Source organism: Daldinia loculata, assembly GCF_022478755.1.
Source record: "Daldinia loculata strain CBS 113971 unplaced genomic scaffold F4817scaffold_7, whole genome shotgun sequence".
In the NCBI taxonomy this organism is placed as follows: Eukaryota; Fungi; Ascomycota; class Sordariomycetes; order Xylariales; family Hypoxylaceae; genus Daldinia; species Daldinia loculata.
The window spans coordinates 272,470-297,604 of record NW_026054861.1 but is presented as its reverse complement, the minus strand read 5'-3'; the positions used below and the strand labels follow the sequence as shown (position 1 = coordinate 297,604).

Genomic DNA, 25,135 nt, shown 5'->3' with positions numbered 1-25,135 from the left:
TTTTACCAGTGAGCGCTATGACGAACAGTGTGTGCCCAAAGTTCCAACTTCCTTTACTTATCGTAGGGCTGAGGGGAGGCGCTCAATGCCGTCATGGCCTTTAACTTCTTATTTAATTCAACGATGAACTGAAGTCTTTATCCGGAGTAGGTATTACTACATATTTCAAGCCATGGCGTCGTTTGTACCGCGCGGCTCGGTGCTGTGTGACCATTACCTGACTCAGTCGCATATTTGGTTCATCATTTGACTTCTTCCGACTACATCGCCGCTTGCGTTATCTGGCATGGCGAGACTGTGCTGCTCCATGTTGCCGTATTATTATGATAAGCTTGTGGGAATTCGATACTTTGTGCTTCATCGTATCTTTTATTCGACTGACAACACATAGATAATGTGATGAATTTTAGATGTGCAAGACATCTCACCTGAAATCTTGAAAAGTAGGCTAGCCAATATTAATATTTTCAAATCCCTTTGTATTGTTCAATATGTACCCAACCCAAGATAAGGTACCTAGGTAGGTAGATGCATGCAGTTCGAAAGACCCATAACTGAGATTGATCTGTCGCGGAATCTGGCAAAGGATTCAATGGATCCAAAACCCGGGTTGGAACTAGGTACCTTGGTACATATGTAGTAGACTGTACCTGAGCTGCATTATGTAAGCACTGTAAGCACCGGGGGAAGAGGAGCTAGAACTAATCGCCCAATCATCATCCGCCTATCGAACCATCAATTCATCTATCGCAACCTTCTTCGCTTAATTGACGATGTCGACTCGACGACGTAGGGATTGACGTCTTTAAAATATTGTATCTTAACCCGACCTTACCTATATTTTCGAAAACATAGGAATTATGATTGAAGTCTGGATATTCCCATAACATTAGACCTGTTATCCATCGTCACTATCATCGAAAACTCAAGATGGTGGTCCGAACAACTTCGCTCAACTCGCTCAAGAGGTTCCTCCCCAAGATACACCAACCCTTGCCGTTGACCCCCCGCGAGTCCCAACAGATGCTCGATTCCATCACGACGTCCTTCCGAAAGAACCTCGATAAGGAACACCCGTGGGAGCATCACGATGATATAACATCGCAGACTTCTATACCTCAAAATAAAAAGCCTACCTTTTCGACATCTCTCCCCTCTTCGTCTTCTTCGCTAGATACCCCAGGCCAACAGCATCCGACAGACCGACACTTACGCGATATTCTCTCAAACCCCCTCTTTTCCCACCAGAGCAAGAAGAAACTGCCTTCGGCGTCTAGGGACCCTCTCGATGTCTTCGATTCTGCCGTGTCGCGGGGTCTTATGACCCCGCAACGTGCTGTCGGCTTTCTCGCCAAGGTACGGTCCCAGATCGGAAACGGATCGGCCGACGATATTCGGCGGGGTATGGCCGAGTCCGGGGCTGGGTTACGGGTGGTACAGTGGCTTCGGGCCTCCGGTCTAGAAAATGACATGCAATTCAGTTCTAACTCGACCTTGTTTGCGGCCCTCATACCCTTTATGTATGCCGAAGGCCTTGAGGAAGTAGCTTGGACGTGGGTGGCGCGCCTATCTATATGCGACAAGACCCACGATATCAAAAAGCTTCACATATCGACCTTGTCGGCCCTATTGTTCGCCATCTTGAACCAGACTTGTCATACGTACTCTGGGGTGAAGACTAGCCTTGACTCCTCGTACGAGGCTATAATACGTGCGAACGATATACTGCCTAAACAGAACGAAGTAGCGCTCAAAAGTTTCCGGAAGGCGTGGGCTGGATTGTCTTGGATTTCTACGGTGTGCGCCTCGGAACGGCCAAAACCCTCAGCACCTCTGTTCGAATCGTTCGTCGACATAGGGCGCCCATGGAAGATGCCGATGGATATGGCGCACCTGGAGCTCCATCACCCTCTCGTGCCCAACCATTCTGCCGCTGTTCAGTTCTTACATAACAGTTCTGATTCCTCAAATCTTTATCCATCTACCCGCAGGCGGCTTGTTTGCTTAGCCCTGGATACAGCTGATCGGCTGAAAGAAGTCGGAGATACAGACGAGGTCTCCTGGGTTGAGCGATTCTTGCTAAGGATAGGAGACGACTTGAACTTTGGCATTTTTAATGCGCCTGGAAAGGACTTGATAGCATCCAAATTACCCATTTATCGTATGATGTAAGAGACACAGAACTATAACATGAGGATGGGAATGATCATAGTGTCGTTCAATTTTTATTATTATGGGAAAGGAAATCTGGGCTGGGCCGGCGTTTCGAGTGAATTAGGCAGCATGCTCTATAGGTAGGTACCGAGCTTTATCCAATGGAATGGGAATCGAAGTTCGCAATGCAGCGTTTAAGGGCTATTAGCAGCATAGGCACTTCTTAGCAATAAAATTACTATTGTATATCTTGACCCCCCCCCCCCCCCCCTTCCTTCCCCCCCTCCTTATACTTGCAGCACGTATTCCAACCAATTCGTATAACTAAATACGTTACATGAGGTGGTAGTCACCATGTTTCTAAACATCATAACAAATTTGGGTATCGTACAACTATTCAACGAAACGAAAAAAAAAGAAAAAACGGACAGGACTCCTGTGCAGATCGTTCCTCGTATATCGTTCGTCCATCTTATTAAAACCTTTCGCCAGAGTTTTTTGCCAAGATATTATGTTTTAGAGTCAACAACAAAAAAAGGAAGCAAGCAGGAAGAAGGTAGGCATCATTGCTGATCTTCTATCCCGTTAACAACGCGCAAGGCACGCCTGGGCGCCAATACAACGCTAATGAAATTCGGTTGCTGTGATATTGAAGTTAGCAATTAATTCTCGATGTAAGGAGCCCGAAGCTCCCTGAATCAATGCGATTAGGAAACTCCGAAGGCGTAAACAGATGAAAGGGAGGAAGAGAAATATTGAATACTACGTACCCGTCCATCCAATAGCGCGTCTGCCGACCCAGCCGTGCTGCGACTCGCGCCGCTCTTAGATCGCCCGATGTCTCCTGCACCCGCCGCCCCGCTGATGTAGCTATCATATGCCCAGGGGCTGTCGTCACTAGGCCGCGACCAACCATAGCCCGATCTCGATCCGGATGTACCAGAACTCGGATCATCGCCGGCTATCTGCTTCTGTTCACTTTGGCGGCCCACCCATCCGAACTGCTCGCCAGAGCCGTCGGAGGATCCGCGGCGGTGGCTTTTACGCAGCTTCTCGCGCATCCCGGCGACGGTCGCTCCGAAGCCCTTATCTCCATCTATAGAACCAGAGTCCCGGTTTACGATAGCCATATGCTGCTTATACGCAGCCACCTGGCGACGGTATAGCCATGTGCAGAACCCGAGGTATAGTGCTGCCAGACCCGCCAGGCCTGCTATTACGCCTGCGGCGATTAAGCCACCATTCGCACCGGCGGGTGATGAAGATGAGTCGCCAGACCCTGAGTCGCCATTTGTCACGGTTGCGATGCTGCCAGGTGCCGTAATGGTAAACACCGGCGGTGTACCAGTTTTGAAAGGTCCGTCTGTAGCCGGGCCAGACGCTGGCTGCGTTGCTGTTGCGCCACCATCAGATGAGCCGCCTACTACCGACTGAACTATATCGGGTACCTTATAACCGTAACTACCAGCCAGTATGCTATTCTCTGGGTGATCGTCTGCCGGGTGGTCTGCTGTATCGAAGGAATCTTTCCATTCCAAATTTGAGGCGTCAAAATTGTAGATACCAGGGTTGTCACAAGCAATCTCAGTGCCAACATAGCCACCGATCACGATCATCTGACCATCTCGGGCAGCACATTGATGACCGGCTCGGGCTGGTGGCTCTTTGCTAGTCGAAGTATCGACTTTAATCCAAGTAAATGAGGGCACAGTCAAAATCCATATGTCCGTGTATTGAGTTTGATTTCCATACGGGAGCAGGTTCTGTCCGCCGTACATATAGATATTAAACGAGCTTGCATCGGGGGCCGAGAAGATAACTGCGCATGGATTTACTCGTACTTGAGGTGCTTCACCGGATGTCTCTTGGTGATACCAGGTACTAGTTTTTATGTCATAAACATCAATGGTACTCATGGAAGAGAATGCGTCGGTGGTTTCGTGTTCTCCGACCACCCCTCCGCCAAGGCCCAGTAAAATCCCTCTCGGAGCCCAGCCGGGGACGTAAACGAGAACACCGTCAGCTCGCTCGGTGAAGCCATCCTGGTTTTGAATGCCGCCCCATGTGATGTTTCTGTAAGCACCACCTGGGGGAGCGCCAGAAGAATGGAGCGAGTCAACCCCGGAGTTTGCATACCCTGGATGCGTGAACTCAAGTAGGCTCTTCAGATAGACACGGTCAATCTGGTTCGTCCACCCTGGCGTAGTAGCCCAATCTAGGTGGCCGCCGAAATACCAACTAACGCCTAACTCAGGTACGGAGATTCCAGCGCCTTCCGCCGCCCGTTGTACAGGAGTGCCTTCGGGATCTGAAAAGTTGCCAGCTGATGTCATAAGATCTTGTAGTTCTGTCCAAGTTGACGAAGCTACATCATACATCCATGTAGAGATTGGCGATGGTTGTACAAGAGGATCATCGGAAAATTCGCCGCCATAGAGATATAGACGGTCTAAGTCGTTCCAGAGATAGCCAAGAGATACCGCTGGCGGACCTGATGGTCTAGGGAGACCTGACAGGGCCGGTGAGCTGATATCCCATGATTTGGTCAGATCAAGGGCTATAAAGTCGTTGTCTAGGACCCAGTTAGCAGAAACTTTGCCAACTTATCAATGCTTCACCTACTCCATGTGTTCGTTTGCTGATCTCCGTTGTTCTTTGACCGACCTCCGTAGATGTATACCGTCCCATTAATCAAAGCACCTTAAGGAGGTTAGTGGCTGTGGTATGAAGAGATCAAAAACATCCGATAGACACTTACTTTGACCAGCCCATCTTGTACAAACGTCGGTGGGACTGTCCTCTCTGGTTTTGAGGATCACGCTCGGATTTGGTCTAATTACGCCTGCGTCTGCGCCGCTGACCTCAACCCTTTTATGGCCGTTATTATAACTAATGGTAGGAAGAACAATTGCGATAAGTAGAGCGATCATGGAGAGCCTATGAAGCCCTGTGATCATGGGAGGTGGCGCACTAGAAGTAGTTTTCATCCTCGGGCGCCTCGACGGTGCCAATTTAGACAACCACTTAGACTTTCCCCTCGGCGAACCTTGCCCAATAGAAGATGTCGTTTCCACCGGTGACGCTATTTCTGAGGATGGCCCAATTCTTTCATTGGCGTCACTTTCTTCGTGCGTCTCTGAGGTTATGTTTTGTTGACTTTCTCGTCCCTCCGCGGTCAGTCCTACTTCCTTAAATATTGATCGTCGTCCTTTTCTGATACTGCTCGCCATCGAAAATTTCGGTAGTCTTGAGCCTTCTCTTAGACGATCTGATGTGACTAACGAATTAAACCTTGGGCGCGGAGTCTCGTTTCGTCGACTTCCGAGGTCAGGATTGCTATTGAGGACTTTGGTAAATGTCATGGTGAAATAGCATCTTACTGTCGCGTAAATGGTTCTCTTCTCAAATCCACGGCATAGAAGAATATCGCCACTCCATGCATAGCGATGACCACGGGAAGGGGGGTGGCATCTTCATATATGGATATGAGGTCACAGAGCAACCCTTTTGAGGCTTCCGAGGGCAGCTAAAATGCACAGGATTAATCCAGGGGCCAGGGGCCAATGACGGCGGAAGTATCACGGTACTTGCGGATACAACAGCGTCGGCATTTAGTAGGTATAATAGGTCGGGGTAACGTTTAAGACTTGTGGATGTAACGGGGTGACATGGGTGCTTGGCTCACTACATCATGAACATGAAGATTATATGCCATGATTGCATCAGCCGTAAGATGGGCTCGATGCGGCGGATTCAAGCAGGAAAACTTGGCAGCTTGTCTGATAGAAGTCGGTAGCATTGTAGTTGCTCATTGCCATTTTAAGCCAGGAACAGGAATATTCAGCGAAGATGATTGGCTCTTAATGAATGGACCAGCCGGGGTAGGCCAAGTATGACGACACGCCCCCAAGATTTGATCGATCTAAAGTCTGAAAAAGGCAGGATCATTTCTCCACAAGGAGGCTTTGTTCCTACATACATGTAGTGTAGTTGCTTTTACACTAAAGCTTGCCTGGGAAAGAATAGAGAAATATAAACGTTTAACATCCAATAACCATAGCGAAGCGGCTTACCCGTATAGATCGTGTTGCTAAAAGAGTGTACTTGAAAGGTTTCTTTAGTCAAACTTATTAGTCTAGGTCTTATGAACCATGTGATACCTTATATACCTAAGCTATCTAACATAGCCCTATACAGCCACAACGCTATAGCGCCACATATAACCCCCGAGGTTGCTCATACGATTGGGCCACGAGAGTTTGATGCATTTTATATAATTGTCTGTCGCAGATGAATGCAATAACATTAGCGGCTGTTGAGAGGCTTTTTAAAGGGCAGCTGTGAGATCCGTTTAATCTTTAGGTTAATGATGTCTTCGAGTCCACTTACAGTATCAAAACATAGCATCCTATTCACAGCGAATAATCTCCTTTTCCATCAAATGTATTATCAAAATCATTATTAGGGTTATTTAAATTATTCAACGTTACATTTCAATTGCTAAAAGCCACCAGTGAATTTGAATCGTTTGGAATTAGTTTGGTGAATGATATATTTAATAGTCACGCTATTAGCCACCTTATCACGAGTGTAGCATAACTCCTTAAAGGACCAGGCTCTAGTGCATAATACATCGGTTAGTAGATGTAGGTACGATATTGATTGCTCTTTTTAATCTGAGTATGGCTGATGACAAAGGGGCCACGCTGTAAAATAATAGTGACTACTAAGTGACGAGGTTACGTTTATCTACCTGGGTGTTGAGGACACGACTTCACTTAGAGAGCAGACAAACAATGATACTGTACTAGATTCTGACTCAGGTACAAGTGGGCGTACACGGCAGAAATTACGGGAAGAATACGATTCTACTAAGTTAGTTTCTGACTACCTACATCGCCTCTAATGGGTATATAACCAAGCACAGATTCTTTTGAACTTTCTTGTAGACATGTATCCGCATCTTATTAACCTTTCGGCTTCGCTTATCCTTTCCCAAGATCTATGAAGACCTATCTCTAATTAGCTAGGTACCTTGTAGACCCGTGGAGCTACAAAGGCTTCCGCCGCGACAATGAATACATACGCGATGCGTAACTTTCTGTTTGCTCTGGTGGCGCGTGCATCCGGCCTCGATGTAAGACAGCCGCCAGAGCTAACTACGGTCACTATTCGTTCGATGACAATTACAACCACGAGGACGGTTACTACTCATCCAGTTTTGTGGACAAATACCACCATCCAGACCTTGCCTCCAATCGAACCCTCCACGGCATCCGTCTCTAACATCACTGGAGGAGCCCTGGGTACGGGCGCTACAGCAGCAACTTCGGTCATCACGGAGACCTCGATAAGCGGGACTGAGGGTTCATGTATAACTGTTACCCCTAACGTATCGGTTCGGCCTTCCCTACTCCCTTCAACAAGTTCCAGAGCGGTGTCAAAGTCGACCGAGGGGGATCAAACCATGTCTTCCGTGACCGCTCTCTGGCCACGACCGGGAATTGCTGATCCCCCTGAGGCTCCATTATCGTCCTCCAGTGTACCCTACACTACCTCAAGCTCGCTGGTCACCTCAAGCTCGCCAGCCAGCTCATCTACGCCCGATCCCGTAGAGAGCAGCACAAGCATAAGATGGAGCATTTCGCCAACGATAAGCTCGACCAAGCTCCTTAATTCTACTAGTCAGAGTAGCGATTTGCCCACTTCAACTAGTAGCAAGACATTCACCACTAAAACTTCGTCGCAAGTAGCTAGTGTGAGCACCGCCACTGCTTCTGATGGGACGGGATATGGCGAGGCTACGATGATTCTGCCTACCGTTGACCTAAGTCGTCCCGATCAAAGCTCGTCTAGCTTTAGCCCCACGACTCCTCACCTATCGATCCCCTCTCCCAGCTCAACCATACATGTGGTCGCTATCGATGTGCTAGGATTCTAGATGAGATATCTAGAACGAAGGTCTTTTTCAGTATGTATAGCCGCAGGTTCCCATAGCTAGCTTAGAAGTTCCTCGCGGAACAACTTCGTTATTTCTATGCTTCTTGCTTTATCTCATGATACAATAAGAATTTCATAAGAAACACTTTCTAGCTAACCATCTTATGTAGCTGTCCAAGATGGGTTTATTGGGGGATGTGCTGGAGTCTATTCTCTTTTCTACGGGGCATCTAGAGTCTGCCTAAGATTGAAAAAAAGGGGCCGGCCATATGTAATAGGAAAATTGTTTAATGAATTTGGAGTTGGGTAATAGTCTTAGACTATCATATTAATTATGCATACTTCGTATGATTTCGGAAATCCTTCGAGGTCGCTTAAAATGAGCATATCTGCACAGTATGTCGCGGTCCTAAAACTAGGTAGGCTTTCATATTTCTACTCTGGTCAGTTAGTCGTGAGTGAACATATATGCATGAATTTGTAATGTTTCTTCAAGTAAACCAAATTATCATTATCCTCGTTATACCGTTGGCTGTACTTGTAAATGTGCGTACCTACTCCAGACTGATTCAGTTAGTAACTACCCTAGCCAGTGCAAAGCTCCAGTCCAGCACTGTAAAAACTGCGTCTAGAACCGTGATACGATCAAGCCCCTTGCCCATGATCCATCTATCATTCTTTCGGCTCAGCGTGAAATTCAGAATCGCCTGAGAGAAGTTCGCGAGTCCGAGGACTGTCAATGCTGTAATGTCGAGCGGAACATCACCTGCGCTCGTCTTCGAAGAAAGGTATCGCGAAGGGCGTAGTAGTGAATACAGTCGAAGAATCGAGAGAAGAACAAGCGGGGAGTTCATTCCACCTAGGTAGGCCATGATGTCGTGGTGCCACTTATCACCAGATGGTGAAGAGCGGATTGCTGGGTCTTTGAAAGTTTTGCGGTGCGAAATCCTTCGCATTACGTGGGCTTGGCGAAAGCCGAAGTGAATGACGGCACTGTCAGGATTAGCTTTTGATATTGTTCAGCATCGGGGGTGAGAGTCAGAGTAAATATGATGAGATATAAATCTTACCTACTAAACCATAGCTTGAAACGAAGAAATGTTAGTTATCGGATAGAATTAATTTTTAGTTGAGAATCCAGAACTTACTGCATTTCCGGCGTAAAGGGCTTGGGTTAACCCAGGGCTAGTAAGCGCCGATAAAATGTCACTCATTATCGGTATCTCAAAGATCAACCTGCTACTTTGTTCTATAGTTGGCCTTTTTTGTGTCTAAAGCGTTACCGATAAATAATCTAGTAGTGTAGTTGTCTAAACACGCTCTTAGTAGTCTGGCGAACAAGCAGAGCTTATATTGAGAGTTACTATTCGTAGGAATCCTCAGCCAAGGCCGAGGCAGGGCTTAGACAACTCCACCTGGATGGGACACCTCGGCTGGGGCATCCAAGACGTGGATTTAAGCTTACATCTCCACGTGGGGTGCAATATCTTAATAGGCAGGTAGAACTTCCGGAGTTGGTATAGGAGGTGAAGTAAACCAGGGCTCATACATATACTACCCCATATATAGGTAGTCGATACGACGGCCGGGGTATGGCATTCTACGTTCCCATGCTTCGAATCCCGATTCTAGTAGACACTAACAAAAACTCTCGGGACCCTCGGGTTCCTATTATGGTTGATAATGCCGTATACCGGACTCCTTTGAGAAGGTTATCCTTGAGTAATGTCAAATGCCCTTAAAGTGTTTACAATCTCCTATATATCTATAGCGCTATCATATGGTGTCTCTTCAGCAAAAGGTTATATCTAAGGCTTAGAGCACATACTTGTTTAATTAACAAGATACTACTTTCAAGTATCTCTAATGAATTGCCGTTGGCAATTAATCCATACCTAAGCAGCCTGCCGAGACATAAGAGCCCGTTCTCGTAACCTATCTCGGAAATGTGAGCCTTTATGTTGTAGGCTACATCATTGTCATTCATTCAACTGGATAACTTTCAAGGAACATGAAGGACTACCACTCTCTACACACTATGTTACGCGGGATCTTGGGTTAATATTGACAGCTGAATCTTGAAGAAACATATGGGGAGATTATGGAAGATGAATGATGCAAAGGGCAAGACGGGTTGCTTATCCACGTGTTGAATTCATATCGCTATAGTTACCGCTAGCTCTAAAACTACCTAATTTATAAAGGACCTCGAATAACACTTCTCAAATTACAATATACAAGGACCCAAATCCAAAGTTTTCAAAACGACCCCCGGACCGATTCTCGGTGTAGTTCAAATTTCATACGGAGCTTAAAGTCGGACGAAAAGTTTTGCATCTCAACTGGTGCGTCAAGGAGGAACAACATCGTAGCAAGAGAGCTGCCGCCCGTCCAGTCAACGTTCTCACTCAACAACTTTTGTATCCCTATGAAGAACGGGTTATTGGCCTGGGCTTCCTCCCACCCCTTGTCTCCGGATTTGAGATCAAGCCAGCCGTTCCAATACTTGGGCTCCTCCATGGCCTGAAACGCGTTGATCATAGCGGCGCGAGTGCTGGCGTGCCGAATGTTACAATAACAAATAACCTTCAGGTGGGCCAACTGGTGATGGATTTGTATGTAGTTGTACTTGAGTTATGTCTCGAGCTTTTGTTCTCGGGGTGATATTTGTAGTGTCGATGCAAAAACAGACATAGGTTCCCCGCACGGTAGCGAAACGAGTGACTTGTCTTACGCTGTCTTGAATCGTTTGAAATGTTCGCCAAGCGGAGGGCTCGATGTTAAGAAAGCCATTATCCAAAATGCGCAATTCGCCTATTGACAGGTTGACCCGGTGGTTTGGGAAATATGGCAGCGCCATTGCCTTAAGGGATGACGACAGACTTGGGGAAATGACGTATATTTAGCTAAGATGCTTTGATATAGACGGGCAAATAAATGCTGGCTAGGTATGATGGTTGTCTTGTCATATAATGTTTGTTTGGTTTTACTAAATGTTAGATATATAGAATCATATAAAATTGGTATTCGATATATTAATGCAAATGGTGGACTTCAGTTAACGTTGACCTATAACACTTTCCCTGCATACACAACTACGAACCAATTATTCGAATTATTTTGTCAGCTATGTTCCGTACCTAGTATATATCTGTATCCCTTTTAGAGGGATGGAGGTGATCTATTGGTTGAGTTTTATGTATCTACTCCAAAGCGAACCTCCCTATTAGTGGATTCATATTATGAAGGAATCGCACAGGAACATATTTAAATGCAACTGCTCTAGTATATTTTTATAAGGGAGGCGCTTATTAGCTAATAATAACATTTCCCGAAGCATCGCCAAAGATGCTACCTCTAAGAAAACACAAGAGGAACTGCTGTATTTGCTGACTTGACAAGTATACCAATATTAAAAAACAGATTTCCCTGATCAGTCCCACATTATTAGAAACTCAAGATGGACGAGATTGAGAAAATACCGATACACTTGCCCATCGAAATCATCTTTCAAATTATCTCGTCTCTACCCCCTGCCAACAAATATGCCTACATCCCACCATGGTATGAAGCTACAGGCGTAGCTTAGAAGGCTCGTGTTTCGATACCCCGGGTAAACCTGCTTTTTACCAAAATTAGAAACAACCGCGACGGGGGTTATTTCTCAGGTTAACCGATCATTATGCGAAGGCCTTGTGATGATATGCCTGATCACCATTCCAGATCTTTCTTGTTACCACCACCTTCACAAGCACTCTGCAACATATCAGATCTGTCCCAATCGTAAATACCACCTCGTTCAACAAAAGATTTCTTATCCCAAACAATTTGTTTCATGGCTTCCTTAACGCCGACTTGCAGAATCGACTCGCTCTTCGTTATCATACCCTCGCCCTTGTCTAGGAAGCACATGTACTCATCTAGAAGCAGGTAGCTGCTCGCCATAGAGTTATTATCCTCCGGAACATAGCATGGAATATGCTTATGCCGGTTGCAGAACGTTTGCCATTGCTCATCAGTCACCAAGAAGCCCCTCGCGTCTCGCTTTCTTGTCTCGTCATCGTTCTCTCCAGCTACGATGAGACACTGGAATACTTTCCATCGGAATGGTGCCAGTTGTTCGATATTGGCTACCATGTCTTCGTCCCAGTTGTGTATGTTAACGACGGTATTTAACTTGAATTTGATTCCATATTTTCTGCACCACTCCGCAATACGAAACAGCCGAACCGCATTTCCTCCATCGTCACCACGCCCAATCTTTTTATTCGTCTCCGGATTAAACGAGTCGCACGACACGGCTAGAATATCTAACCACTGACAATTTTCTCGCAACCAATTTTCCCTGATCTTGCTGCCGTTGCTCACGATGCTAATGCTCTCGACGTTTAGCTCTTCCTTGCAATAGCAGAGTAGTTCGGTGAGGAGACGAGGGTAAAGAAAGGGTTCTCCGCCCGCAATGTTGAGCTTGCGCATGCCGGCCTCTTTTAACAGCCGTAGACCACGTTTCGCCTCATCGATAGGAAGGACGTAAGAAGAGGTGTCAGTGTGGAAACAGAAGCCGCATGTATAGTTGCATTTCCGAGATGGGAAGTAGTTCACGGAAACAGGAGCGTCTGGTTCTGCTGATAGGTCCTTAGGTGGCTTGTCGATGGCCTTCAGTTTAAAGCGTTTCTTAATTACGACAGACGTGGAAACGACGTAGTAGACAATGATAAAGAGGCATAAGGCAGCCGATACATTCGTCAGAAGAGCCATGACTGCCAAGGTAGACCTCGACTACCTATTCCTATACAGCAGATTCTGCAGAAAAACTCCCAAATAATGTAGGTGTTATTGAATTCGGGTTCTTTAGTACGGGATGGAAAGTGGGGAAGTCTGTGATCTCTGTTGACGTGTCAAATTAATTAACCTACCTTGTTGAGTAACTTGAAGAAACTTTATTTAAAAATATTATTAAATATTATTATCGATATGTCCCCAAGTGTGAGTTACATGATATAACCTCGCGTAACAAATCTGTAACGTTAGTGTGACACGACTCCTGCCCCACCATCTACGCCGGATCAAACACAATAAGGCTCTGTCTGAATAATGTATCTATAAACTTCATAGCCTTATGCATTATCATCATCATGGAGACTACTCCCACCATCCCCATTCCCCGCAGATTTGCGGTCATCTTCGTCCTTGGTACGTGTTCTGAGACCCTCCAATCTACTTTGGCCTTGCTATACTAAATTTTTAGGACCTCCTGGCGCTGGAAAAGGAACACTCTGTACTCATCTAGCACAAACACACAACTTGACACACTACTCTGTCGGCGATAGCCTCCGTGATTGGATGCGCCAAAACCATGCCACATCACTTGGAACCCGAATCAAAGACAAGCTCGATAATCAGGGATTTCTTACCTCGGAAGATTTGAATCCGTTTATTTGCCAGGCGATAAAAGACGCTATCTACCAAGATGAACCAAAGTCTCAAGGAATTCTAGTCGATGGATTTCCGCGATGTATAGAGCAACTAGAATCATTTAACACATGGCCGTTCCAGGACGAATTGCCACTTGCCCCAAGCAGTGGTGGTTGGGATAGAGCAAATGCAAAGCCGGATATCGTACTATGCTTCAAAGTTACCAAGCAAAATGCGGAAGCAAGATATCTAGCCCGAGGGCGAGATAGCAATGACAGCAAGGAAAAGTTCGAGAGACGTTTCGTAGAATATGAGGCCGAGACCATGGAAGTTGAGGAGGTGTATCGGCAGCGTGGCATTTTGATCGATGTGGGTATCAAACGATCTACATGGGAATAGTGAGATACTAATGGCTGTAGGTTGATGCAAATGGAACGAAGGAGCAGAACGTTAATGAGTTGACAAAGAAGCTTGAAGAAAGTGGGCTATGGCAGAAGATTATTGTTGAAGGAAGTACAACACATTTTCTTGTGTGAAAGGCATAATAAATGGAAGCATTGCCTCACTCCAGTCGAAAGTCTCTCTTCCTAGTGTATTCGCGGATATCAAGCGGATGTATGTAGGATACACGTTCTGAAGTATGCGTTCCTGGGAGGAAAGTGGAATGATGAGATTTGGTGGTGTACTATTTTCGATACGGAGAGCTTTGGGACTTGGGTTTTCCCAGCACTTCAACCGAAACCCAGACGAGAAGCGTGTGATTAAGTAGCTAAGTAATCATCGGTTTGAGACACTGACTATTAGAGAAGACAGTAATGATTCCTTTCGGTACTGATTAGAACTGAAGTGTTTTTTTCTGCTGTTATAAATAGACAGCATTGATAAAAGGCGCTTGAGGCTCCCATTTATCCTAATCCTTAGGCCAACCTTCTTCTACAACTACCCAGATAGATGATGATGTCTTACGGTAACGATTCGTATTGGGTATCCGCAACTCTGGGATAAGCCAGGCTGCCAGGGTCTCTGTCGATGTGCGGGGAGGAGGGCTAGTGACAGGTCAACTTGGCAAAGCGCCCTAGATTTACATGGGGATCCCCGCCTCTGACAAGAAAATCCCGCGCAAAGACCCTGACGGCATGGAATCTCGATCTTGGTAAAGTTGGGGTGGGGTTACGTTACGTTTGAATTATGTAGGATAAGTGTTACAATTGAGACATATGAGATTCATAGTCAATAAACCGAGTGCGTCAAGTGCTACATATATGTTCTACAATTGGAACTTGTGGTGTTTTGTTACAAGGTACTTACCAAGTATGTATGTGTTGGACTCTTTTGAAAGCGATTGAGACCCCCACGTTCTTCTTCTAGAACTGGTACCTAGCCTTGATGTGCACTACTAATTCAGGCGGTTAATCATACCAATTAACTACCTAGATTTAATATAATATAACTTCCATAAAATGATAAATATTGGCTAGAACCTGCTAAAAGCATGTGGGACAGCGGGGAAGAAGATATTGGATGGTTAGGTAGGTTAGGTAGTTAAGGGGCGAAAATGAGATGGTGGATGCTAATAATGGTGTGCAGTGATAGTTTCTGGTCTTGATGCGATGCAACTGCGGAGAATACAACGCTGCCAACACTTTTTTTCTTTTTTTTTTCTTCGTTTGAACCCAACTCCCCTTTCTGCCCTGTGATTAACACGTTTAATACATGAAAAGCTCTTATTCGATCCACTAACAACGATACCGGCGTATCCGTTATCCTTACCCAGGTTGCGGAGAACCTACCAGATGGCCTCGGGTCCACGGGTACCTCAAGATACCGCTACCGAATCTTCGCCCGCATGAAATTAGGCTACATTTATTAGGTACTCTACATAGGTACTTAAGTGCTTTTTTATACTTTACGGGATGCGTATAGGTACATACGTACATGTAGTTCTTCTAATTCCCATTCATCTAATTCTTCCATATTCACATAATCTTTTCTTCTCGATTTCGACCCTCATGTTTCTATTTTGCTAACTATAACATGTGAAATTGAACGTTTTGCTGCTTTTTTAACATTCATGTAACTGCATTAAGTACCAACTTACACAGCCTACACAGATACACTACTTTAGGTACATATACAGACCTTTCGTCGCCTTATTCCCGAACCGCGAGCAGCCATTATCCCTGCCACTATGTAAATCTTGCCGTGCTTCATCTTATTGCTGCATTGGCCTCCAAGCATCTCTGGTTTCGATACCGACCATCATCCCTGTAGAAATCTTCTTCTACTCCGCCAAATCTCCAATTCTTTCTTACGGTCTTTTTACCCAACATCGTGCTCTCTTAACCTTTATCCCGGTCTCCCTTTTCCATATCTAGTGATGACCTCGAGTCGCGTTCCGAATACCCATACCCTCTCGACGAATTCCCTGACCATCTCTACCACCCTCCCTTAGCATTTGTAGCGACAATTGTAACACGAGGGAGCGGTGTGATAAGACAGAAGTGAAACGAACCGAGCCAACGGATCGCCGTCATGCCTGAGAAGCCTCTCACCGTTGCCACCTATGCGGCCGGTGCTTCTCTCGCTGCGATCACTCTCTTCTACGTCTTTGCCCCCAACTATTTTTTAGATGATGATTCCAACACGACACGTAAAAAAGGCGTCGTAGGTCTTTCGAACCCGGCAAACGACTGTTTCATCAACTCCGTCCTCCAAGCCCTCGCCGGCCTCACCGATCTCCGAATCTACCTCATCCGAGAAACTCACCGAAGAAATATAGATGAACCATGGGTATATCAAGAAATAGTGCAGGATCCTGCGTACAAGAGCAAACCCGAATGGAAGGTCCAGGGTCTACAGGCCGGGCTCGTCACCAAGGGCCTGAAGGATATCCTCGATGCCCTTAACGAGCGGCCTATTTACAAGAAGACCATATCTGCTGGCCCCTTTATCAGGGTCCTTGAGACTGCTTTCAAGCAGCGCATTAGTAGGCAACAGCAGGACGCGCAGGAATTCTTACAGGTGGTAGCCGAGCGATTATGCGATGAATACCATGCCGGAAGGAGAGCTCGACAAGCTGCGAGAAATAAATGCGGCACCGAAGCGTCAGCAAATAAAGCAGAGCCAATCGATGGCGACGCTGTTGAGCAGCGTTTGGCAAAGCTAGCCATAAATGGAAACGGAAATATTGACACTGCTGGGCCAGAGGAGAGTGAACCCGAAGTCGAGGCGCAAGGACTACCGTCAAGGAACGAAGAAGATGGGTTTCCAATGGAAGGCAAATACGAAAGTCAAATTGAGTGTCAGAAGTGCGGCTTCAAACCGAAGCCAACAGAAAACACGTTCTGCACTCTGACGCTAAACGTGCCGCAGTCAAGCTCGACATCGCTCAATGCTTGTCTGGATGGGTTCTTCAAGACTGAGTACATAGACGACTTCAAGTGCGACAAATGCCGTCTTGTGCACGCAAAAGATATCCTAAGGACACAGTTATCGCGATCCAATTCTGAGAGTTTTAAGACCAGTACGCAACAGGCGATCGCTAAGCTGCAGCATGCCATCGATAGCGACCCTGAGAATCCCCCGCTAGACGTTGAATTACCTCCCACGCGAGACGCTCCCGCGTGTAAAATCGCGAAGCACACGCGACTGACGGGCTTCCCTAAGATTATGGCTATCCACCTTTCCAGATCCATATATAACAGTATCTCACAGAAGAATTCAGCCAAAGTTACGTTCCCAGAGCAGCTACTAATGGGAACTCTATTGAATCGTAAAAAATACAAATTACTCGCTACGGTTACGCATAAAGGCAGTCATCATAGCGGACATTACGAATCCTTTCGTCGACAGAACGTCTGTCTTCCGTTCTCAACTCCAAATGCGTTCCAGGCTTCCGACATCTTCGCCAAATCAGCTACACCAAGTCCAGCCTCAACTCCACGCGTTAGTGCTATACCGAGATCAGGGGATCCTAGTCCAATAGCCTCTATTCCGGATCTTGGTTTCTCTTCATCCGGAAGTAGCTCGTCTAATCAGTCAGTTGATGCCCTGCCTCGGCCATCGACAGATTCAACGCCCCAATCTTCCGCGACGTCCAATGGTCGACATTCCTCTCGTCGTAGCCCGAAGTTTTCCTTAAAGGATCGCGAGTCGGATACCATCAGCCTCAAGTCAGTTGCGGCATCTGCGCGATCGACTATGTCGAGGATATCACACTCGGCTCGAAACAGTAGACCGAGCAGTCCAGCTGGCCAGACGCCGGTTGCGCCACCCATTGTAAATGGGAAAGCGATTACATCTAAAGTAAATGGGGCGAAGGCGAAGCGTCGAAAGCAAACCGACCGATGGTGGCGTATTAGCGACGAAAAGATCAAGGAAGCTAAGACGGGCGAGGTATTAGGGATGCAACGAGAAGTTTATCTGCTCTTCTACGAATTAGAGCGCGAGAGTCCGGCAGAGTCATAGAGCGATGAACACCGGCTCTTGGATAATATGAAGCGGGCAGCAACTTATGACCCCGAGGAAGACGAACGGGAAGACGCATTTCCAAAGCTCGGAGCCGAGCAAAGTGTTATTGGATGGATTAAAGCAATTGTTTTGGGATTTGGCTTGAAACTGCGCAAAATCTCCCGAAGCATAGGAAGAGTGATAAGACATTCATGGAATAACTATATGGGGTACTCTGAATTTGATGATCTCGAATCCAGTTTTGGAAGAGATTCCGATCGATGGCAACAACCTAAGAAGAGTGGAAGTCCCGCATGTCATGAATGTACGGGTATATGGATGGTACCAGAGGGGAAAAAATTGGATCGATCATGATCATCTCGGAAGAAACCGACTGGCGAAGATTACAAAAGAAGTACATCGAACTCTCTGGAGGTGCCAACTGCATAAAGACATATCATAAATGGTGTTTTGTGGCGCATGGAAGGAGGGGAGTTTAACGCATTTTCTGGTCCATTGGCATATTGGGAAGGGGTTTTGTCGGTTCAAAGCCGGTTCATTCGTCGTAGGGGGTTCATAAGCATGAATGTGGATATGAACTTGCTGGATTAGACGTTATCAACAGCAATGGTACCTTGTAAGTTATGAGGGGCTCGAACGCCGCACCCAGGTCAGTAGCATTACATGGAAGCACTCATAGAGATTCGGCATCAGTATAGGATTAGCATTTTGCGTCGGAAAAAACGAACAGTCGGAAGATGTCCGTACTAGCGCTATATTAGGTAGGCTTTCGTACATACCGTATTGGAAAATCCAGCGGGAAATATTAAATTTGAACCAGAGAGCATCGTGGATCATGTTGCATACGTGATTTTTCATCCTTCACTATTGCCCAGTTATACATACCAGCAGGTACTTATCCAACACGAAGTCGATCAAACAGCCCTACACTTTTAGTACTGCCCTTCGAGAGTCAATGTTCCCGTCTTCGTGATGAGATACTCGTTTATAGCAACGTCTTTGCCGGACTCCTTGCCGAACCCCGAGTCTTTGATCCCGCCGAACGGCGACTCCGCTGCTGACGAATTTCCTAATCGTTTTATACGTTATTAGCCTACAGCTCTGCGCGAGCTTTCTGACACGCTTAGTTTGCAAGTACTGCGGTGGAAGCTTACCGCTGTTCAACCCGATCATTCCCGCCTCGAGATTCTCGAACAGACGCCATATCCGATCGATGTTCTTGGTGAAGCAATACGACGCCAAACCCATCTAGATGTCAATTTTAGAACGTATAAGAATAAATTACTTTTATAGTTATTACTTACGCTCGTGTCGTTAGCTGCCTTTACGGCTTCCTCCTCCGTGTCGAACGGGAACAGCGCTAGAAGCGGTCCAAACGTCTCCTCCGAAGCAACCTGCATAGACTGCGACGCATTCGTGATGATCGTGGGTTCGAAGAAGTACCCGTTGTTCGAAGTTATGCGGTTTCCACCCGTAAGTACAGTGCCGCCGTTCTTCTTCGCGTCTTCAACTTGTCCGGCTACCTTGTCGACACCCGCGGGGACTGTTAGAGGGCCCATCGTGGTGTTCTTGTCGATGCCGTGGCCGACTCGGATGTGTCGTGTCTTTTCCGCGAGGAGGTTGGCGAATCTGTCGTATATGCCCTTTTGGACGTACACCCGGTTTGCGGTGATGCAAGCTTGCCCGGCGTGTCGGAATTTTAGAGGTATTAATGCTGAGGAATATTCTAATCAATTCGTCTGTCGTGTATAGTTGAATTGGGAAGTCTTACCGTCGCAAGCTTGTTCTAGATTCGCATCGTCGAACACAAGGAACGGACAGTTACCGCCTAGCTCGAGGGTGAGCTTCTTGAGGCTATCTGCGCAATGGGCAGAGAGGATCTTTCCCACCCTGGTCTACTTCTATGTTAGCCGGTAAAGCTGTTAAATTCGTTGGGGAGATTGGGGCTTACAGAGCCGGTGAAGGACACTTTCTTCACGAGTGGATGTTTGCAAAGAGCCTCGCTAAGAGCTGGAGTATTGGCTAATGTAGTGGGCATAACGTTAAATACGCCTTTGGGGTATCCAGCCTTCTCAGCCAAGTATGCTAGTGTTAGCGCCGATAGGGGCGTCTCGGGTGACGGCTTCGCGACCATCGTGCATCCTGCTGCCAAAGCAGCGCTCGCTTTCCTTAAGACCATCCTAGAGAGGGATTAGGGCTGATCATCGTTGCTTAATGAAGTAGTAGCAATCAACTGACGCAATTGGGAAATTCCAAGGTACCAGTGCGGCAGTAACGCCAAGCGGTTGCTTGATGGTGAAGATACGTCTACCGGGAATGGCGGCGGGAAATGTAGTCCCCTGGATTCGCTCCGCCTCGCCGGTGAACCAGCGCGTAAACGAAGCCGCGTACTCGATCTCGCCGTAAGCTTCGACTAGTGGCTTGCCCGTCTCGTATACCAAGATAGTGGCAAGGTCATCTTTATGCTCTCTGATCAAAGCATCGAATTTGGCCAGCAGGTCAGCGCGAGCTCGAGGTGTAAATTTGCGGTAGACTTGGAAGGCCGCTTGCGCTGCTTGCACCGCATCATCGACATCCTCGGCAGCCATGTCCGGGCATGAGGCGAACTTCTGGTCGGATCCCGGGTCTGCTCGCTTGTAGTATAAGCAAGTGGTCGAATATCAAGTGATTAAGCCATTACTGACCGATGACATCGAATCTCTTCCCTGATTTTGCTTCGATCCATTGTCCGTTGACGTATGCTTTGTCTCGAAAGAGCTCTGGGTTCTTGAGGTTGAGCTGTGTCTCTATCAGTTACGTTACCTACGCATACTTCAGGGGTAATCAGTGTTGATCGATTTCAGGTGAGAGCTTACGTCAATAGCTGACTTGACTTCGGCCATGGTTGAAGGTGATAGTAAGGACCTAGAAGGTAGTCTAGCTAAATAATACTAAGTTCTCAGGCGATGAGAAGATATCTTTACTTATTCGCTTAACTAGTGGCAACGGCAAGTCGTCTGGATGTCTTACGTCTCCAATATATAATCACCGTTACGCTAATTAGGTACATATCGTCACGAAAGTCACCCCGCATCTCCTATCGCATACGACCATCCCGAAACTCTCGGGTATCTGATCAGCGCGACCTGACTATTCGTCTTAGCTCTTATCCCCGCAGCCAATCCAAACGCTCCCCCTCTACCGAATCCGGTCAATAGTGCGGCGGAGTGACTCTAAGCTACCCCACATAGGAGCAATCGTAGATATCGCCTGCAATGTGATGTGATGGTCCTATCATAGGTGGTGTATCATAAGAGTACAGAGAACGACTGTCCAAAATATCCAAATTATATAGTAGTTTAGATTCGAGTCGTAGATAGATGCGTTCGGTAGCTTGTTCTCCAGCAGTTTTAAATAGAAATAGCTACTGTAAGGAAACTTGATTCGAATATACGAGCTGTAGTGCATAATGGGTGATACAGGACATAGAAAAGCAATGAAGATGTCTATACAAGTTTCAGTTCAGTTCCACGTAAGAACGCAGCCTCGGCCCCTAACACTGCTCACCATTCTAAAATAATTGCGAGAAGGAGGTTGCACCTAATGCAGCTAATAGCGATAACTCCACGACAGCTAAAATAAAAAGGTTAGAGGCCATAGATCTTAGACACTTCTTAATCTTCACGGTCGTATATTGCATCTAGGCATTACATGTCTTTTTCCTTTTTTTATTTCTTTTTTCTTTTTCTTTTTCTTTTTCTTTTTCTTTTTTTCTAGCTTATATACAAAAACCTATCACTATAGAAATGCCATTGTGCTTAAAAATACCTAGTTGCCAAAGCCATCAACTAGTAAGACATGTTTCTTCTTAATATGATAGCATTATGACCATTTATTCCTAATCCTTGGGTTTGACTTGATAAATATCTGCAGTGCACAAGATAGGCTCAAATGGATTATATTTTTCTATATATTTTCATATCGTGATCGCTCCCTAGTTAGCCGCGATTGCCTTTGGAGCGGGAAGGGCCAGTATCTTCTTCGCCGCATGCTCGGCGGCAGCAACGATCATTGCTGAAGGGTTTCCTGTCATCATTCCCGGGAAGATGGACGCATCGACGACGAAGAGGTTATCCGTGCCATAGACCTTGGTGTTCGTGTCGACGACAGACGTGCCATTGACCACCCGGCCGTCGTCAAGTCCCATCTTGGCCGTACCAACCCAGTGGTTCGAGCATCGCACCGCCGGTGTTGCAGGGGTCTTTATGTTAACGTTAGTAGCCCTTGATTCTTTTATCTACGTCGTTTTCTCTTGTGTAAAAGTAGATGAATTATAAAGGGGTAAAGGTAATGCGAACTCACCGAGTCAACAAACTGCGTTGATGTCTGATTTGAAGCCGGCCGAACCCAAGTTAAGTTCGAGATGGGTCCGAAATACTTGCGCACTCTCTCAAGTCCCTCAATAACAGCTGCCTTGTCGTTGGCATCTCGGAGATAAGGGGGGACGGACACGCGGGTATTGAGCTGAGGCGTGATCACCATGCGACCTCTCGACGTTGACCCAGTTCCAAGATATTGGGTGACCGTCATGGAAGCTGAATTTCACAGTTAGTGCCGGTATATGAAATATATCGGGATAGTAGGCTCACTGTTCTTGGAACCCTCAACTCGCGCTTGCCAGTGCAGATGACGATCTATTCCATCCTCGCCGGGAATGATCTCCCAAAACTATACATATGTCAATATCATTATCCCTAAACCCTTTTTGAGTTGCTTACGATAGGACCTAGGTTAGGTGCTGCTTGTGCGAGAATGCCGGTACGGTTCTCTGTGATAAAGTCAGTACCGGATTCATTATTGTAGCCTGGATATCTTACGCAAGTATATTTCCGTATCGTTTAAGATAGGTTTGCTGTATGCCGCATAGAAATCGTAGAAGACGACGTCGGGGTGAGCAATCTCGATGTCGGTCTAATATACCGTAAGTTTAGACAATGGTCCTAAATAGCATTGCCTTGAATAATCTCGGTACTCACGCCAACATGGTCGATTAGATTGTATCCCACAGGGAGATCAATCCAAGAGTCCTCAGATATCATAGTCTTCGCATCCGACGTCGAATTCTTCACGACATTTAATTGGTCCTTTGGCCCGATGCCGCCTATTTTAACTCGTTAGCGAACCAACAAGGACCTGGGGTTATAATGAATAGATAAAAAGCCATACTTCTGAAAAGAAGTTTTGCCGAGCCAAAGGCGCCAGCAGACAAGATGACACGGCCTGTTCCAGGGGTAACTGAGACCACACCAGCGTGTCCGGCAGCATTTTTACTACACTCGATCTCAACGCCCGTCGCATGGCCCCCCTCACGAATGACCCTCCTTGCGGTAGTGTTCATCCAAAGTGTGAACTCCTTGCGTTGGCTTGCATCGACTAAGTACGTCGCGATGGGTCCACCTCGCTCACCGTTAGAGAACATGTGCGTGCTGTGGCCAAAGGTCCGGTTCTTGCGATCAGGATGTTCGTTAGGCACAATGAACTCCCACCCGCTTGCATTTAGTCCTGATGTCAACGCCTCGAATCCCTGCTGTAGGTATAGCTTGCCGTCCGTACTGGGATGCGTCGTTCCCGGAATTCGCTCGAACACCCGCGCTGTCGCATCGACTACATCAGAGCTTTTCCACCCTTCGGGCCAGCTATAATCCCAGTCGGCTGGGTGTGGTTTCCACCATAGGCCAGAATTGACAGCCACACCACCACCCAGCACACAACCTGCCATCTGGTCGACATCCGTACATACAACGCCAGTAGGGTTGTGCCAAATTTCGTTGGCCAGCCCAGGTACGTCAAAGCGAGTCAGCGTCGAATTATCCAACCATTTGGGTTTTAGAGTGCCTCCCCAGACGCCCGTTGACGGCGGACCTTTCTCTAGAAGAAGGACCGTGTGCCCAGCCTCTGACAGCCGGTCAGCAAGCGGAATGCCACCAGCCCCCGAGCCTATGATAATATAGTCCCAGGTCTGACTAGTCGTGACGTTAGAGCAAACTGGCGGTGCCAGTGCTACATTAGCCCGTGCTGAGCATGGTTGGAATACTATAAGAGAGTTAGACAGGATCCACGCGTCTACCTATCTAGGTATCCTTAGGTGTGTGCTTACAAAGCAAGGCGGCTGTCGCGGCGGCGCTTAGGTATAGATTACCATGCATCTCAACTATAAGAGGTCTTGCGTGACTGAGTGTACAGAGGAAACTCCGCGTCAACCCTCAGGGGCGGACCCAAGCCTTTTTTAAAACGGCAAAGAACGTGATGTGTCCCGAGCATCGCAGATAGGACACTAGAAGCCATGACCATGCCGCCACGCCAATGTCGACTTGCATGCCTAAGTCTCGCACGCAGAAGTGCCGCTTCAAAGTGCTGTCGTCGGTGTATCGAAGAAACTAGCGCGCTCGAACAGGTCACTGGTTCAAAGTTGTAGGGATCTACAATCCTTTTTCATTTGGGCGCAATTAGCCGAGTGCGATGTCGTGGAGTGTCCTAGGAACCAGGGTGCCCATACTTAGCCGCGAGCGAAAAACCTGGGGTAACCTGGGGTCGCCTGGGGTCGCCTGGGGTAAGGTAGGGGCATGCGGCTGGCCCGGGTTTCTGGAGAGGTCCATTCACGATCCAAAATGGAAGTGCCGATGGAAGGGGAGGGCGGCGATGGTGCATCGGGTCGTCACACCCAGGACAAAAAAAGTAGCCCCCGCGAGGCTACGGACTTACGGTGATTAGCAAGGAGGGGGACTACAACCAGGCGTCTCAGGATAATCCCGGCCAAGTCATTCGAGTTTGTGACGTTTTCAACTTACTGCGGAGATATAGTTGACAATAGGAGTACACAGTAGGCAAAAAGGAGAGAAGGATCAAGGATCACGACTGTGACACTTCATCCGGACGTTCTAGGCCTCTTCCTTTGACGGTCACTAGTCTAATATATCTTAATCCTTGATGATCTACGTTGAAGGGAGTAGAATGAGCATCAGGATACGGATAACCGTGGAAATTCGCGTGTCCGACAGAAAATCTTACTACTACCTAACATATTCTAGAACAATTCCATCTTGAAATAGTATGGTTAGAAGGAGATACCTCAATAGGAAATTTAACGTAAGATTTATCATTATATTACTGGCATTAA

At 46.9% G+C, this 25,135-nt stretch overlaps 10 protein-coding genes across 10 annotated transcripts; 4 read left to right on the top strand and 6 right to left on the bottom strand.

Annotated features, from left to right (window-relative positions):
* Positions 1 to 407: 407 nt before the first annotated feature.
* On the top strand, positions 408 to 2,409 carry F4817DRAFT_260892 (uncharacterized protein). Its single transcript, XM_049299284.1, has one exon. The coding sequence runs from the start codon at positions 931 to 933 to the stop codon at positions 2,170 to 2,172; it is 1,242 nt and encodes a 413-aa protein (XP_049162149.1). The 5' UTR covers positions 408 to 930; the 3' UTR covers positions 2,173 to 2,409.
* Positions 2,410 to 2,423: 14 nt separating this feature from the next.
* On the bottom strand, positions 2,424 to 5,963 carry F4817DRAFT_327679 (uncharacterized protein). The gene is made up of 4 exons (XM_049302070.1): positions 4,913 to 5,963; positions 4,777 to 4,854; positions 2,925 to 4,726; positions 2,424 to 2,795 (listed from the first exon to the last, which is right to left on the bottom strand). The coding sequence occupies exons 1-4, from the start codon at positions 5,514 to 5,516 to the stop codon at positions 2,718 to 2,720; spliced, it is 2,562 nt and encodes an 853-aa protein (XP_049162148.1). The 5' UTR covers positions 5,517 to 5,963; the 3' UTR covers positions 2,424 to 2,717.
* Positions 5,964 to 7,228: 1,265 nt separating this feature from the next.
* On the top strand, positions 7,229 to 8,095 carry F4817DRAFT_312780 (uncharacterized protein; the record flags this gene model as incomplete). The annotated part of the gene is made up of 1 exon (XM_049300171.1): positions 7,229 to 8,095. One exon carries the CDS (start codon positions 7,229 to 7,231, stop codon positions 8,093 to 8,095), a length of 867 nt encoding a protein of 288 aa, XP_049162147.1.
* A 485-nt stretch (positions 8,096 to 8,580) lies between these two features.
* F4817DRAFT_327675 (uncharacterized protein) lies at positions 8,581 to 9,384 on the bottom strand. Its single transcript, XM_049302069.1, has 3 exons — positions 9,243 to 9,384; positions 9,165 to 9,178; positions 8,581 to 9,087 (listed from the first exon to the last, which is right to left on the bottom strand). Exons 1-3 carry the CDS (start codon positions 9,306 to 9,308, stop codon positions 8,664 to 8,666), a joined length of 504 nt encoding a protein of 167 aa, XP_049162146.1. The 5' UTR covers positions 9,309 to 9,384; the 3' UTR covers positions 8,581 to 8,663.
* Positions 9,385 to 10,231: 847 nt separating this feature from the next.
* Positions 10,232 to 11,180, bottom strand: F4817DRAFT_327674 (uncharacterized protein). Its single transcript, XM_049302068.1, has one exon. It carries the CDS (start codon positions 10,952 to 10,954, stop codon positions 10,664 to 10,666), a length of 291 nt encoding a protein of 96 aa, XP_049162145.1. The 5' UTR covers positions 10,955 to 11,180; the 3' UTR covers positions 10,232 to 10,663.
* A 13-nt stretch (positions 11,181 to 11,193) lies between these two features.
* F4817DRAFT_327673 (radical SAM enzyme) lies at positions 11,194 to 13,011 on the bottom strand. Its single transcript, XM_049302067.1, has one exon. The coding sequence runs from the start codon at positions 12,850 to 12,852 to the stop codon at positions 11,806 to 11,808; it is 1,047 nt and encodes a 348-aa protein (XP_049162144.1). The 5' UTR covers positions 12,853 to 13,011; the 3' UTR covers positions 11,194 to 11,805.
* A 57-nt stretch (positions 13,012 to 13,068) lies between these two features.
* Positions 13,069 to 14,712, top strand: F4817DRAFT_327671 (P-loop containing nucleoside triphosphate hydrolase protein). The gene is made up of 3 exons (XM_049302066.1): positions 13,069 to 13,287; positions 13,343 to 13,878; positions 13,929 to 14,712. Exons 1-3 carry the CDS (start codon positions 13,230 to 13,232, stop codon positions 14,043 to 14,045), a joined length of 711 nt encoding a protein of 236 aa, XP_049162143.1. The 5' UTR covers positions 13,069 to 13,229; the 3' UTR covers positions 14,046 to 14,712.
* Positions 14,713 to 15,743: 1,031 nt separating this feature from the next.
* Positions 15,744 to 18,089, top strand: F4817DRAFT_260747 (cysteine proteinase). Its single transcript, XM_049299282.1, has one exon. It carries the CDS (start codon positions 16,042 to 16,044, stop codon positions 17,974 to 17,976), a length of 1,935 nt encoding a protein of 644 aa, XP_049162142.1. The 5' UTR covers positions 15,744 to 16,041; the 3' UTR covers positions 17,977 to 18,089.
* Positions 18,090 to 18,911: 822 nt separating this feature from the next.
* Positions 18,912 to 20,861, bottom strand: F4817DRAFT_356697 (aldehyde dehydrogenase; the record flags this gene model as incomplete). The annotated part of the gene is made up of 8 exons (XM_049305822.1): positions 18,912 to 19,048; positions 19,134 to 19,227; positions 19,284 to 19,693; positions 19,751 to 19,874; positions 19,931 to 20,159; positions 20,218 to 20,605; positions 20,664 to 20,757; positions 20,835 to 20,861. 8 exons carry the CDS (start codon positions 20,859 to 20,861, stop codon positions 18,912 to 18,914), a joined length of 1,503 nt encoding a protein of 500 aa, XP_049162141.1.
* Positions 20,862 to 21,952: 1,091 nt separating this feature from the next.
* F4817DRAFT_312774 (putative cellobiose dehydrogenase) lies at positions 21,953 to 24,164 on the bottom strand (the record flags this gene model as incomplete). Its single annotated transcript, XM_049300170.1, has 8 exons — positions 21,953 to 22,219; positions 22,321 to 22,553; positions 22,608 to 22,686; positions 22,737 to 22,786; positions 22,836 to 22,929; positions 22,995 to 23,119; positions 23,185 to 24,051; positions 24,116 to 24,164. The coding sequence occupies 8 exons, from the start codon at positions 24,162 to 24,164 to the stop codon at positions 21,953 to 21,955; spliced, it is 1,764 nt and encodes a 587-aa protein (XP_049162140.1).
* Between the last annotated feature and the right edge of the window lie 971 nt (positions 24,165 to 25,135).